The sequence below is a fragment of the Bos mutus genome, chromosome 22, assembly GCF_027580195.1.
Source record: "Bos mutus isolate GX-2022 chromosome 22, NWIPB_WYAK_1.1, whole genome shotgun sequence".
Lineage (NCBI taxonomy): Eukaryota > Metazoa > Chordata > Mammalia > Artiodactyla > Bovidae > Bos > Bos mutus.
The window spans coordinates 48,373,799-48,388,770 of NC_091638.1; the positions used below are offsets into that span (position 1 = coordinate 48,373,799).

At 55.3% G+C, this 14,972-nt stretch overlaps 1 protein-coding gene across 1 annotated transcript; it reads right to left on the reverse strand.

Annotated features, from left to right (window-relative positions):
• Positions 1 to 659: 659 nt before the first annotated feature.
• On the reverse strand, positions 660 to 14,611 carry ITIH3 (inter-alpha-trypsin inhibitor heavy chain 3). Its single transcript, XM_014478445.2, has 20 exons — positions 14,519 to 14,611; positions 13,850 to 13,870; positions 12,709 to 12,875; positions 12,515 to 12,619; positions 12,099 to 12,261; positions 11,447 to 11,560; positions 10,309 to 10,434; positions 9,889 to 10,005; positions 9,522 to 9,690; positions 8,811 to 8,936; positions 8,368 to 8,549; positions 6,492 to 6,677; positions 6,231 to 6,370; positions 5,393 to 5,560; positions 3,427 to 3,458; positions 3,153 to 3,266; positions 2,460 to 2,664; positions 1,602 to 1,774; positions 1,298 to 1,409; positions 660 to 982 (listed from the first exon to the last, which is right to left on the reverse strand). The coding sequence occupies exons 1-20, from the start codon at positions 14,609 to 14,611 to the stop codon at positions 853 to 855; spliced, it is 2,643 nt and encodes an 880-aa protein (XP_014333931.2). The 3' UTR covers positions 660 to 852.
• Between the last annotated feature and the right edge of the window lie 361 nt (positions 14,612 to 14,972).

Sequence of the window (14,972 nt, forward strand, 5' to 3'; positions counted from 1 at the left end):
TCTGTAAAAGAGCTCTCTCTGGGAGCAGGAAGGCCAGGCAGGGAAAGGTGCTGTTGCTCAGGTGGAAGAGGCTTGTCCAGGCTGACAACCTGCAGAGCCGCTTCTCTAGGAACCTCTGTCTGACCCCTACCCCACTCAGGACTTACAGGGTGCAGCAGCAGGTGGTCACCATAAGGAATGATTGGAGGATCCCAGGAATCCCCAGTGAAGCTGAAGACAAACTGGAGCACCCATGCAAACAGGAACTGAGTTACTAAGCTGTGTGCCCCCAGTTCCTAGCCCGAAATGTTGGGTTTAGCTGCTGAATGGATGGATTGTGGAGGGGTGGGCAGGTGGATGAGCCAGTGGATGGATGGTGAGATGATCAGAGAGTGGAGAGATGGATGGCGCAATTAGTGGCAGGCTGAATCCGCCTTGGAGCATCTTTGCTCCTGTATCATAGAACAAGCTTCAGCCCTGATAAGAGCTCCTGAGCCAGGGACCCTTGACTTTTCCTCCATCCTTCCTAAATCCTGAAAGGCAGTCAGTCCTTCCTGACTTCTCAGAGGCCCTTTGTTGCGTAATCAATTATTTTTTTCCTTCCCCCACTGTCCTGTGTTTGACTCCTGTAGTAACCCCCCAACCAGCTGCATTGATGGAGAGGCCCAGGAAGTTGCCTTCCTAGCAGCCAACCCTTCCTTCGAGCTGCCTGTCCCTGGAGCAGGGGCTGATGGAAGCAGGCAGAGGCTGGGGGCAGTCCAGTTCCTTCTTGGCCTTTATTGTCACAGCCTTTTATCACGCCCCACTCTGTGCCTCTGTTCCAGATGCCAGGCAGGCTGGGCTGGCCATCTCAGCAGGAGTTGGCGTATCAACTCAGAACAGGTTGGGGACAATGTAGTCTCTGTGGATGCCGTCGATCAGCCCTTGCCCATTGTTGTGGACGAACCAGCAGGCAACATTCCTGCCGACGCTGATGTCCTTCCTATAGTCCTTCTGGGAGCCCCTGAAAGAAAGGAGAGAGAGGCTGTGATGTGCAGGGTAGGCAAGATGGCCACGTTCATGGACCTAAACTTGAAAGGGGGTGTGAACTTGCCAATTCTACGAGTCCAGACTCTGGTCAAGAGTGAGGTCATGTGGTTACTCCTTCTAGGGGGCCAGATTTGGCTTTTTCCTGATTAGAGGGAGCCAAAAGCCCAGAGGGAAACAAGGGAATCCCATGGAAGACAAGAGCCAGCCAGGCTGATGTGCGTAGGTAGAGAGAGCTCTTCCCTCCTATCTCGTACCCAGCAGTCTGAGGACATCAGCAGGGTCCCCTCACCTGGTGACTGTCAGCTGATGGTTCTTCACCACCATTGTGGCATCTGGCTTTGTGGGGTCAGAGCCTGGGTGGACATCAGACACTTGAAAGTCAAAGGGGTGGAAGAACTGTCCTAGGAATAAAAACATTCACACTGTCAACCCTACCTCCGCCATACGGGACAAGGCCACTGGCCTTCCAGGATTGATGCAAAGGCTGGGTGGGGTGTTGAGTGCTGGGTCCAGGGTGACTAAGATGGCCCTTTCACGTGGCTTTTTCCCTCCACCATGTGGCCTGAACGACCTGAAGCTTTAAGATTTCATACCCAGCAGCCCATGTGTCTGTGCTGACATCCCACGACTGTTCACCACATAGAAGCCGAGGAAGTCATGGTGGGCAGGCTCTTTCTTCCACACCTGATGCAGGACAACCACAAAAGTAACCCCGTCTCCAAAGGAGACCACCATGTTCTTCTTCCTGTTGATCATCACAGATAGCCTAGAAGAGAAGAAAAGGTCAGCCGTGGGGCCCAGTGGCCATGATACCAGGCGTCTGAATCAAGGGCAGAGCAGGAAACGTGACATCTGAGAGCACACAGACTCCAGAAACTGTCAGGGGTGTTGGAGAGAAGATGCTTATGGACAATGACTTCGCCCTGCACTGAGTGGGTTCCTGCTACTCCGTAAGCAGACGAGGGGCTGTCCTGGGGGTCTGGAGACCTGGGATCAAGCCCCAGCTAGGCCACTGGGCTTCCTGTGTGACGTTGGGTAGGTTCTGCCCCTCTCTGAACCTCCATGGGACTAACACTGTAGCCCTGCCCACCCAGCTTGGGGGTGACCTGAAGGTGCAGGAGAGGCAGAGGAGTTTGAGAACAAGTGAGCTCAGCCAGAGCTGATGCACACAGGAATCTTTGTCATCATCAGCCTGCCAGGTCCACCTAATGCTTTCGTCCACACAGCCCTTCCTTCAAGTTGTCCTGTGAATTGTCCAGCCACCTATCTGTCTGCCTTTGGTGGGGAGCCCCAGGGTTGGGCTGGGGGCCACCATGTTCACCTTTCCCAGAGTGGGAGCTGAGGCCACTGGTCTCTCCTGTTAACCCCGTGGATCTTCTGGGATTTGTTCAAATTCCCCCTAAGACCCTCGCACTCCATCACCCCTCAGAGACCCAGCAGCAGGGCTTTACCCGTCCTGTGTGACCATGACTGTGTCCAGCCAGCTGAACGTGCTCAGTGAGTCCCCATTCCACAGGGTGATATTCTCCCGTGTCACCTCAATCCGGAAGTCCATCTGAGCACTGGCAATGCCCAGTTTGCCAAAGTAAGTCCTTCTGGTCTGGGAATCTGAGCGGCCTGTCTTCTCACCAATGATCTGCCCGTTAACTGTGAGGCCTGCCAGATGGGTGGGGCAATGAGAGACCAGCAAGACCTAAGTCCAGACTGGTCTTTTAGGGTCACAGCTTCCCCTTCAGCCAGACCTCCTGAGGGATAACCCAGTGGGGGACCCAGGTCTCCCAGTTGACAGACCAGGATTTGAGAGCCAGTCCTATCTGTTCCTAGACATATTGGGATCACACTGGTGGCTGAGGGCCCACCTTGTTGAACTGCCCCTTGTCTGGGCCAGGGAGTGTTGTCCAGAGAAACACTATTCCTCACGCCCAGGGTGAGTCCTGCCCATAGGCCCAGGCAGGCCTTAACTCTAACCGTCTCCCCATTACCCCTGGCCCTGTGGCTGTGGATGGAATATGAAATCCCTACAGGATGGAATCTACCTTTAAAGATGGGTGCATTTGGGGCAGAGTGAGCCTGGCCCATGTGTCCACCCTGGGGGCTCCAGGCCGTCTCAGGAAGGGCCCCTGGCCCCAGTCCATGGCCCCCACCTGTGACAGGGTCCTGAATGAGGCGCAGCACTGTGCCTGGGTCTTCATCAATATTGAAGCAGATGGCATCATCCTTCTCTGGAATTTGGATGATGAAATGGGGGTCCCCATCCACTGAGAACACACAGAGAAGAGGCTGGCTCTCGGGATCTTTCACTGTTCCAGGGACCTCCCCTTGCCTCCTAGTCCCTGTGGGATGGACTCCTAGACAGGCAGGAGGCCTGCCTGAGGTCCTAGGCCCAGAGCCTCGACCTGGGGAAGCTGGGAAACTCACCGTAGTAGTAGGGTGTTTGGGGAGCCTGGTAGCTGGCTGTGGACGAAAGAGAGAGGGCTGAGCGAAACAAACAGGCCAGGGGAGGCACCAAGACCCCCACCCAGAGTTTGGTTCATGCCCCTCACCTTCAGGCTCCCTAATGCTCTTAACCTCCCCCCATCTCCTCAGGACCCCCCAGCCATCTGCCTGTTCCAGAGAGCTGATTCAGGAAAGACTCCCGAGGGGAACCATGCAGGGCCGCGCTCTGTGGCAGCTGGCACATACTCACTCAGGTAAGCCATGGACGGGACCTCTGAAAAAAGAAGCCAAAGGGTAAGTGTGAGCAAGGTCTAGGGGGTTCCCTCCCCCGAACCCCAGGCCTTCTGCCTGTCTTGGGGCTGCTGTCCCCAGTGGGGCCCCAATGCTGACAGAGGTGGGAATGTGACCCCCTAAGTTTAGGCTTCAGAAATGGGGTGCCCCCAAGGAATCCCTTTCTAGGGCTGGTGGTAGTAGGGGCCTAATGTTAATGCAGGGGATCGGCATTTCCAAGTGGCTAAAATAAAAGCCATTAGGTTATCAGTGTCTCTGTCACGAGCAATTCTGTCTGCCACCCTAAACTACAGTCCCGAGGCTGGAGTAGAATGAGGCTCACAGGTGACTGTTGTCCTCAGTAGCAAAACATGCACCGACATGCACCTACACACACACTCACACACACGTGCACCAGTGACTACATCTCACAGGGCTGTTCAGAGGGCAGAGCCGTGACCCAGTCGAAATACACTGTTTGGTTAGAACAGCCTGTGTGGATAGAGACAAGGCAGGCCGGTAGGGGCTGGGGACGTCCTGCCTGATGGTGTGGGGATGAGGTTCCAGTTCCATAATGAGACAAGCACAGACTGCTGTGAACTCCAGAGCCGGTGCCAAAACTAGGCTGCCTGGGCCAAAGTCCTGGCTGGGTCCCCTGCTGAACGAGTCCTTGAGCAAAGGAACTTAACTTCCCCATGCCTCAGTTTCCTCTCTGTAAAATGGGAACCGTAAGAGGCCTCCTTCAAAGCTTTGCTGTGGGGTTACTGAGTAACTAACTGAGTTACTCATTTTTGCAGGTCACAGAATACTTTCATCCCAATTGTCCCTCCTTGGGCAGGGGAAGCGCCCCCTTTGTCAGCTGATGAGAACCCTGAGGCTCAGAGTAAACAGAGCCCTGCCCTGGCCCCTGGTGAGTTGGCAGTAGAGCTGGGAGCTGAGCTCAGGTGTCCTGGTGGCCCCTTCCTGGGTGGTGGGTCCCCTGGGTGATTGGAAAGGCCTCCTTGGTCCTGTCTTGACCTCCTCCTGGGAAACTCATCAGCCGCTGGCTGAAGCTCACCTTCTGCATCCAGAGGCCCTGCAAGGGAGGAAGAGGAGACCATGGGGTTGGAGGCCACAGAACCCCAGTTTCAGGGCCCTAGTGACTGACTCACTGCCTGGCCGGCCAGCCATGGGTCATGTGTGCCCCCACAGGAAGCAGGAGCTCCTGGAGGCAGAGGCCTGGCCCAGACTGGCTCTTTACCTCCCATATCCCCCAGTGCCAATTGCAGGGACCCTCAGGACACTGAACTCATGGCGTTTGGTTGACCAGGCCTGGTCCCAGCCTCCAGCTCTCATGGCCTCTTACTCTCACAATCCCCAGGTGCTGGCTCCAGGCTGAACTTTTAGGTCGGAAGTGCTTCGTCTTATCTAACAACACTTCCATGCTGCAACCTCAGTCCTTTTCCTAGAAATGATCCTGGACACCCTGCCCCCTTTAGAGACTTCAAGGCTCTTCCTATTCATGCCTACATTCCACTAGTCACACTAATGGCTTCCCTCCCTCTATAACACCCTCCCCGGTCGTTGGCCAATTTTCCTCTGATGCCTCCTAGACCTGCCTTTCTCAGCAGGCCCACTTCTTTTCAGGGCACCCAGGGTCAGGGGCCTGGAAGGAGGCATCCAAGTTGTGGCCCCCCACCGTCTGTGCCTACCTTCTCCGGGCTTGTTGGCAATGGCCATCTGGTTCTCGTTGTCCTCAGGCTTGGTCACCACCATGGAGGTCAGCGGAGTCACGAAGTGGTACTTGAGGGACAGCTCCAAGGCCTGGGCCGTGAGATTCTCCTTCTCCTCACCCTGGGCATTCTTGCTGTGGGGACGGGCAGGGTGGGAGGGTCAGCCCAAGACCCCCTCCACCTCTCCCAATGGGTGTCCGCTAGGATGGAGCCCACTAGCAGTCAGAGAAAATGGTTTCATCGGCTCCCTGGGATAGATGGACCTGCCCTGATTCCTCTCTGGGCCTGTTTCTCCAGGTGAAAACCACAAGGGGCTCAACATGGCCACAGCCAGTCGGTCACCATGGTGTTCACATGCTGAGTGCCAGCATCTTTCCCAGCCAATCCAGCCCAACAGAAGGCTGACACGGCCCCCTCGCATGGCCAAGCTCTGCCCCCCTGGGGCTGAGGGCTGGGGTCTCAGCCTTCCGTTATGTTCCTCCTCAGCATCTCTGCAGACCCGTGCTGGGTGTGGGGGACAGGATGTCAAGGCTCATCCCTGCCCTCAAGATGCTCCCAGGCTCCTGCCTGAGCCCCCCATCACAGACCCTCTCTGCTCCAGGAAAAACAGGCCATGGGGGCCTGGCCAAGAGAAGGATTGGGCAGCTGCAGTGGGCATGGAGGTGCACGTCGCAAGGTGAAAGTTTCCTCCTCTTGGGCTCTCCTGGAGCATAGCCAGCATGGGGGGTGGTGCACAGGTAGGTGCTGAGGCAAGGCTGGGGGTCAGGGCAGGGCCTCGCTGTGTGAGGGGTGGGCTAGGGTCACCGTTTGTCCAGCAGCTGCTCGATGGTGAGGTAGGCCCAGAGCCGCTCAATGTAGTCCCCAAAAATGTAGTCCCGCTCCTGCAGGGCCTTCTCCATCTCCTTCATGTCCACTTCCTCGGTGAAGGTCAGGTCGTTGATGGCCTGGGATGGGGGTGGGAGGAGGCGAGAGGCTAGTGTCCTGGAGCCAGGTGGGCCTGTTTCAGAGGCTGCATCGGTAGGTCCCCCACCCCCAGCACACAAGAAGGCCCCCGGCTCAGCTTACCCCGTGGCCTTTCACAGCTGCCTTAAAGCTGTTCATGTCCTCATCCGCCAGGCGCCCAGCTACCACAATCTCAGAGCCATCATAGAAGTGCTGGTAACTGTTCTGGGTGAGGTCCAGGATGGCATTCTGAGGGTACTCTACCTCCACGCCTGTCAGCAGTGGGTTGGCCACCTCCTCATAGAAGCCCTAGAGTTCAGATGGGGGCCCTGATCATCTCAGGCCACCAGTGCAGGCAGGGAGGGGACAGGGTGGGCAGGTTCCCACTGGTGCTTCTGCAGGTGGCTGGATCTCTCAAGCTAGGCCAGTCCAGCTCCTGATCTCCACTTCCACCTGGCCCTGACTGTGTCCTTCAGTTTAGGGAACCTCCTCCTCAATGCCCCCGCCATCCCAATTAGAGACTGGGAAGAATAGAAAAGGAAAGGACAGAGTTCTTGACACATAGGATTCAAGAAATGTTTGTTTGTTGAAATGAAAGTAAAAAGGAGAAGAGGAAGAGTGGAGGCTGACTAGAGAAGCTGACGTGGAGTGAGAGCGTGGAGACCAGGAGACTCAGGAGGAAGGCCGGGGGCTCCACTGCAGAGGTGGAGAGGCACTGCCTGTGCTGGGGAGGAGAGGGGCTACCAGATTTAGCAAATGAAAATGCAGGGCATGACTTACATTTGAATAACAGGTAAGTGACAGGTTACTTTTTAGTATAAGTACAGCTGTCATAGGGACACATTTTGTAACCCCAAAATACACAGGTGAAAATCCTTACTCCTGTGCTTCAGGACATGACCTTAAATTTGGAGAAAAGCTCTTTACAGAGATCAAGTTAAAATGAGTTGTTTAGGATGGACTCCAATCCAGTATGACTGGTGTCCTTGAAAGAGGGAAATTTGGACCCAGAGGCAGACATGCCCACAGAGAAAATGATATGAAGATATACAAGGAGAAAATGGCCATTGACAGGCCAAGGAGAGAGGTCTAGAGTAGAGCCTTCCCTCCTAGCTCTCACAAGGAACCAACCCTGCCAGCATCTTGATCTTGGACATCCAGCCTCTAGACATATGAGACAATAAATGTCTGCTGTGGAAGCCACCCAGGTAGGGCTTCCCTGATGGCTCAGATGGTAAAGAATCCACCTGAAATACAGGAGATCCAAGTTCGATCCCTGGGTCGGGAAGATACCCTGGAGAAGGGATGGCAGCCCACTCCAGTATTCTTGCCTGGAGAATTCCATGGACAGAGAAGCCTGACAGGCTACAGCCCATGGGGTCACAAACAGTCGGACATGACTGAGCAACCACCACTAACAATGGCCTGTGGAAGCCGCCCGGGTATGGTAATTTATTAAGGCAGCACTAGCAAACTAAATGTGGGGCTTCTTAGGTGGAACTAGTGGTAAAGAACCCTCCTGCCAATGCAGGAGACGTAAGAGACAGGGGTTCAATCCCTGGGTTAGAAGATCCCCTGGAGTAGGGTGTGGCAACCCCCTCCAGTATTCCTTCCTGGAGACTCCCATGGACAGAAGAGTCCATGGCGTCACACAGAGTCAGACATGACTGGAGCAACTTAACACAGCACAGCAAACTAAGTACAGTGTCCTGTTCAGTGTTTGGAGCATGCTTGCTAAAAAATTATTCATTGTTTATGAGAAGTTCCTATTTAACTGGAGGTCTTAGATCTGATATGGCAGTCCTACGGAGGAAGCAGGTCTGTTCTGTGCAGCCTGTGGACAAAATCAGAACCTGTACTGATGGGGAAGAGGTGACCAGAGAGAGATTTCAACCCGAGAGGAAGTTCTTTCTAAGAACTTAAATCGTCACACAGTGGAACAGCTTCTTGAGGAAGTAGTGAGCTCCCCATTCCCAGAGGGATATGAGGCAAGGCACACCTGCAACTGCAAGTTGGCATCGGAATCCTCATAAATGCGCCGGGCAAGCCCATGGTTCTCCAGGGCCATATTTTCCAGGAAGTTATAATTCAGATTGTTGCCAAAGCCCAAGTTATACAAGGGGAACTTGCCGCCAATGGCATTCCGCACATTCTCTTGGATTTTCTCAGGTCTGCTTTCACCTGCGGGAGAAGGAGGTATTTACACTACAGCCATAGCCCCAGCAACTGTCTGGACCAGCTCTGTCTGCAAAGATCTGACCCCTGCCTGTGCAGAGCTGGCAGAGTCATGGCCACAAGCCCTCAGTGAGCAGACACTGGGGCGAGCAGAGCCCTTCAGGGGCTCACAGATCACGGGGGACCCTGGGGAGAGCTGCCCAAGGTCGTGCAGCACGCTGGCTATAGCGCCAGGAGCGGCAGCCAGAGCCACACACGCGGCCTCACCCACATTGGCGTCCCCGTCGGTCAGCATGATGATAATGGAGGTGCTCCTCTCTGGGACTGTATGCTCCTCCCGGGCCTTGTTCAGCATACTGATGCCCCTCAGCAGTGCATCATTGATGTTGGTCACTGGCACACAGACAGAGGCACCATGAGAGGGGATCCTCAGGGTGCCAGGGGGAGGCAGTCGAGACAACAGTCCCTGCTCACATGCCCAAAGACCCTGCCTGCCTGTGCGCAGTGGTACTCAGTAAATATTGACTGGATGACTCAGTGAGTGATGAATGGATGACTTAGTCTTTCAAATGAGTAAGAGGACCAGCCTCTCAGGGCTGCTGCAAGGATAGATGCACATGGTGACTGTAAGAACACATTGTGATTGGAGAACAGTTAAATGGACTGCCAGCTCCTCTCACAGGGAGGAGTGGGGAGTAGTGTAGACGTCACTTGTCATCTTTCATATGAAACTGCCACGGATAAGAGTTCTCTGTGGCATTACCTTGTGGAGATCACAGGTTGGAAAGAAATGGGTTTCCCTAGACCACAGAGAAGACACCGCAATGTCAAGCCTGAGGACTCTCCATCCCACCTTTATCCACAGCTTGGATCTGCAGGGCCCAGACCAGCAAAGTCTCTGCTGCCAAGGCAGAAGGGAAACAGGCTGCTCAGGCAGAGAGGAATGGCAGGATGTAGCTCCCTCCCCTCTGTTCTTACTTCCTCGGTCTTGAATATCCATCACAAATTTACTGGCTTCCTGGATGTTCTCAGGAGTGGCTGGAACTAAACTGTCTTTCCAAGTGGTCACGTCTCCACTGAACAGGATGAAATTCAAGTAGTCATCCTGTTTGACATCCTCCAGAATTTTGAGGAGGGCATCCTTTGTCTGGGAAGGAGAAAGACAAGCAGACAAGAAGATATGTTCCCGGCCCAGGGCCCTGCCATCTGCAGGAGAAGAGGCTTTGTGCCTTTTAAAAATCCCGCCCTCCTTTCTTCTCTTTCACTGGAATATTAGCTTCATCCACTTTAAAAATATCTCCCTGTGTCTCCCATCCATCAGCCACTCTTGCACCAAGGAGAGTACCTGCTCCATTTTCCGACCGTGCATGGAGCCGCTGACGTCAATCACGAAGACCACGCTCTTGGGCACCACCGGAAGGCCTTGAGGTGCAAAGAAGTGCACAAAGTAGCCATTGACGATCTGGAAAGGGGAGAGGGAGACTGGAGACCAGTGGCCCTTCAGCAACCTCACATTGGCTACCCTTGAAAATAGAACCCAGACTTTTAGCAGCCCCAAATAAAGATGTCCTTTCTCCGCCTCCAGGGGGCACCACATAAAGGCTCTGGTCCGCCTGTGGTCCCCATGCCTTGCAGGAACTTCATGCTTGGGCTGAAGATCAAGGTTGTTTTACTAGATGAAGCTGCAGTCCCTCCACACATCAGCCCTCACCAGAGCAAAGTAGGGGATGGATCAGCCTGGCAGAGCCAGTTGGCAGGTACCTACTTGCACATTGGCGGGAGACTCTCTGTTCACATCATAGGTGATGATGAAATCTCCTTTGAGGAGGGAGTCTGTGCAGGTTGGGCAGGAACGCTGTTGGTTCAAGCTGGGTTTGAAGGACACATGGCCCTGAGGGAGGGTGATGGAGGGCCTCTCTCAGCTTGGGCAGGGCCTGCCTTCTGCAGACCTCAGCCTGGGGCTGCCCTGGGCACTCAGCAAAGTGCCTGAGTCCTGCCGCCCTCTGGGGTACTCTGGCCTTCCTGAGCACCTCTCTCCGCCTCGGAGATCAGGAGCCCTTTGGAGGCTAGAGGCCTTATCTGAGCCAGGCTTTCACTCTCCTGGTTCTCTGGGCCTCACAAGTCCCTTAGCTCTGTCTGCACCTAGAAGCCACTTAGGGAGGAGAATTCTGCACTATGAAAAGGAACTTCTCATTGGGTGACACTGTGTGCTTTTTGTCAAGAGGAGCAAGGAAGGAGCAGAGTAGAGAGTGAGGAGGGGGCCCTGGGCGGGGACACTGCCTGCAGAGGTCACCAGCCCTCTTGAGAGTGTGCTCCTCGAGCCTCGCCCTGGGAGTCCTGACTGAGGTTTGCTGTCCATGTAAACATGTATTCATCCACTACCCACGATCAGCAAGACCCCTGGAATTGCTGGGGACCTTGGGGTCCAGAGCCAACCATGAGCACCAAGAATGAATTTCCCTTTCTTTCACCACTCATGTGGAGTCAGATCTGAAAAACTCCCTCAGGTCTCTGTCTCCTTCTCTGTAAAACAGGGACCAGCAGCCTGCCCTACCTTCCCGAAGTGAAACAGGATCAGGCTTCATAAATGGTTTCCCTGTCCCCTCCCCAGTGCAGTTGAGACCCCAGTTCCTCTGGCAGGTCATCACCAGCAAACAGCCCCCTGCCTCCAGCATCCTGACTCCTGCCCCAGGTGGCCTAGGAGAAAGGGGATGTTACAGACTTCTCCCCCTCCCTGATCCCCGCCTCATACCTACACACACACACACACACACACACACTCTCTCTCTCTCTCTCTGTCTCTCCCTTGCATCTGTCAAACCCCCAGGTTCAAACTCACCTTGCTAGACTCAGTGTTCCTGCCCCTGCTCCCTCCCCCCAGGCCCCAGAGGCATCTATACCACCTTTTTCCCTGAGAAGGACTTGGTGAGGGCGCTGCCCAAGAGGTCATTGGTGATGAACGAGGCTTCAGCATCCAGGGTGCTGATGCCCTGTGGCTCGAAGATGTCTACCGTGATCTGAAATGGCCAAGTGTCACGGGATGTCACTTAGTGACAGTGCGGAGCCCAGCCTCCAGGACAACAAGGGTGAGGAGATGGGTCAGTGTGGCGCGGGGACCAGCCACTAGGACAACTCTGTGACGCCCAAGCCTGCTGCCTCCCAGCAAGGAGATGACCACATGGGTTTGCAGCTGGGTACTCTGACCCCAAAGCTCTTCCACTCCCTGCCATATGGTGCCCCAGAGTCTACCACTAAAAGCATTTCCTTTGGCTTTGTACTCTGATGTAGGTAAAAATGCCCAAGTAACCAGTTACCAGCATTACAGAAACACTTGGTGATGTTGCCCTCAAGGGCCCAGCACCCAACCTGGATAGTCCAGGTGTAGTCTGGCCTCCTCCCTTTGGCCCAAGTGCTGTGGGCAGCACCACTGTAATTCCCCCACGCCTCCTTGGCCAGTTGCTGGGGCCTGGGCTCCTATACTCCTCCTGTGGGCTCTGCCCAGGGCTCTTTCTGGCACCCCATCCCCTCAGGGGCTACAAGCGAGTGGCCAGTTACCTCAAAGTGCTTGACCAGTTGCTTGGGCTGGACCTTGAGGTACATCTCGTACTTGCCCTTATGCCTCTTGAGCAGCTCCTCGTAGGTTAGCTCAAAAGTGACCTTGCTGCCTGCAGCCACATTGACTGAGACCGTGAATTTCTCCAGCTTCCGCCCAGAGGCCCTGAATGGGGATGAAAAACAATGACTGCCCCAGAAAGAGCACAGCCCCCTGCTTCCTGGGCCTCTGGTTTCCCCCTGGGAGAGCCCCCTACCCACACTGAGCCTTGGTTGCCTCAACTTCAAAGTAAGATAACGTTGTAAGAATTACAGCACATTTTGCCAGGTAATAATAATAGCTGCTGTTCTTTTGTTAGTGTCTCTGAGGGCCCTCACAGCCCTGACATTCTCCCCAAGGCCTGGGGGTCCACACTTACTTGACCAGGCCAGCTGTCTTGCCCTGGGACACGGCCTTCTCATATTGCTTCTTGGCAACTTCCTTCTCCTTGACCTTTCCCGGGTAGGTAACACCATCGATGGTCCTGCAGAGATAGAGAGTTGGGGAAGGAGGGGCTCAGGCTGAGCCAGACTCCCCTCCCTGCCCAGAGCCAGAAGCTGTGGTGACACCCACAAGGTGAAGTTGGTGATGAAGGCTGTCTTGGGCAGCTCCACATCGAAGGACACCTCCTTGGCTGTGTTTGCGTGGTTGACGGCCCTGGTGGTGACGACATTGTGAGCGAAGCGGGAGGTCACCTTGCAGTTGACCTTGGTGCTGTAGACTTCGATGCCATCGACTGCCTGAGGGAGAGGGACAGTGTATCAGCGGACTGTGACCAGCCAGCCTGAGGCCCCTGGAAACCAGGACCTCCTCCTGGCTGCTCCCCTTCAAGCTCCCCTTTGTGGGCTACAAAGCTCCTGCCTGGTAAGTGGCCCCTCCAGTCTCTCAGTCACACACGTCAGAAGCCTGGGCAGTATCTTTGGTCGCTACCTTTAACTGGCCACCACTGTTGTGATGGCTGCTCTGCCTCCTTAGCTCTATAATCTGGTTTACATGCAGCTGTAGCCAGTGAGATGGTGTAAAAACTCAAATTTGACCTGTCCTTCTCCTGTTTAAAGTCCTTCTATTCTCCCTACCACCCCCAGGACAGCCTTCCCCATGGCTCTGGGGGCCGCTGGGCAGGTCCTGCCTCCTCTGCTCAGTCCATGTCCCTACCATGCTGGCTCCTAGCTCTTCCCGCTCATCTTCCAGAGCTCAGCTTAGAAAGAGCATGTCCACACACACTCCATTCTGCTCCCTGTGTCCTTTGATAGCTGCCTGGTTCTGTCTCCCAAATAGGCCCTTATTTCCTGTACCAAGGGTGATGCATGGGGAGGGCCTTCACGCCCCGCAGCACCCTCTTTCCAACGGGATAATGGGCCAAGGGATGTTCTAGGGAGACATCTGGATTGAACATGGATATAAAGATGCTTCGCGAAGGCATCACAGGGTCATTCACTGTGTGTCTCTTGCCCCATGCATGGGGTCTGATAAATACTCGGTAAGCGTTTGTGGGAAGAAGGACCCGTGGAAGGGTGGTCCTCCATTGCATCAGCAAGGCTGAGGGGCATGGTTCCCTGGAGCTTTCTCCCAGGGCTCAGGAGGCAGCAGGGGTCTGCCAGGGCAGGGGGCCATGAGGGAGTTTGCCAGCTGGAGGGACCTTCCCCTGTCGCCCACTTCCTCCGCTGTTGGGCAACCAGCTCTGCCCTGCCCCATCTCTTGTGAAAGTTCTCACCCCTCCCAGGAGGCTCCGTTTCTGGAAAAAAACAAAGACAAACACAGGGGTCAGGCCAAGGCCAAGGCTACCGTGGCCTGAGTAGAGGCTGTGGGCTGAGGCCAGGGTTCAGCAGTGACCACCTCCCCCAGTACCTACACACAACTTGAGGTGCCTCCGGATGGAGGACCCACCCAGAGCCACATGTCAGAGTAGAAAGGGCTCTGAGTAGATGGAGAGACTGAGGTCTGGGGGAAGGTCTAGGGGAGTGTGTCAGGGAGGGCCAAAGTCAGTGCTCTCCCCCTGCACCATATACCCCGACTCATTCTGCCCCTCCCTAGGCCCCAGGCCTCCAGACCCCACCACCACTGTACCCCATGCAGCTCAGCCTGGCCATTCCTAGAGGCCTCTCCCCTTGTCTATATATGAACCCCAGAGCCTCTCAGTGAGGTGAGCTGATCGTGGTGCATCACCCACCTGACAAGTCAGCAAACAGAGGCCCAAGAGATTTAAGCTCCCCCGGGGAAGCTGTCTCATCAGATTTGACAGCGGGTCTGGGGCCCAGGTCCCCCTATACCCTGCCCTGTTCCTTGCAGCTCACTGCCCAGCCTCTGCCTCCTCCTCATTCTACAGAGGACTGCCCAGTGTGGCCTCCCTGCCTGCCTATTGGTGAATAAGGGGCAGACTTACCCCAAGCAGCAGGGATGGGTTTCTAGGGAAGCCAGAGACTGCCAAGCCGGAGAGCAGGGCCAAGATGAGGTAGGGCCACTGAGCCAACGCCATTGCTGGGCATGCTGGCCTGGCCCCGGGCTCCTTATATGAGCAAGCCTGATGTTTTCCCAAGTGGGGTCATCGACCTGCATCGGGGGCGGGAGAGCAGGGGGTGGGAGGGGCAGGAGGCGGGAGGTTCCCCTGGGGAAGCTGGGCATGGGTGGAGTGATGGGCCTGGATCTACCTGTACCAAGGTAACTCGGTGGGTATCATCCACAGTGTTAGGGCTTCACACCCAGTGGCCATGGGACACGGAGCCCCATGGGGAAGCCAGAAGTATTGCGTTGACAAACGGGCCCAGAGACCCTCTGGGAGGGGGTGATGATGATGGAATATGGACTCACATTTAAAACAAAAGGCATCTCAGCATTGT

Bases quoted from the DNA above. Each gene is read 5' to 3' on its own strand.
- ITIH3 (XM_014478445.2), bottom strand. From the start codon at position 14,611: ATGGCGTTGGCTCAGTGGCCCTACCTCATCTTGGCCCTGCTCTCCGGC. The intron at 8,550-8,810 runs GTGAGGCCGCGT...CTTCTCCCGCAG, and splicing joins CGACGGGGACGCCAATGTGG to GTGAAAGCAGACCTGAGAAA. The intron at 6,678-8,367 runs GTGTGCCTTGCC...TCTGAACTCTAG, and splicing joins ATGCCAACTTGCAGTTGCAG to GGCTTCTATGAGGAGGTGGC.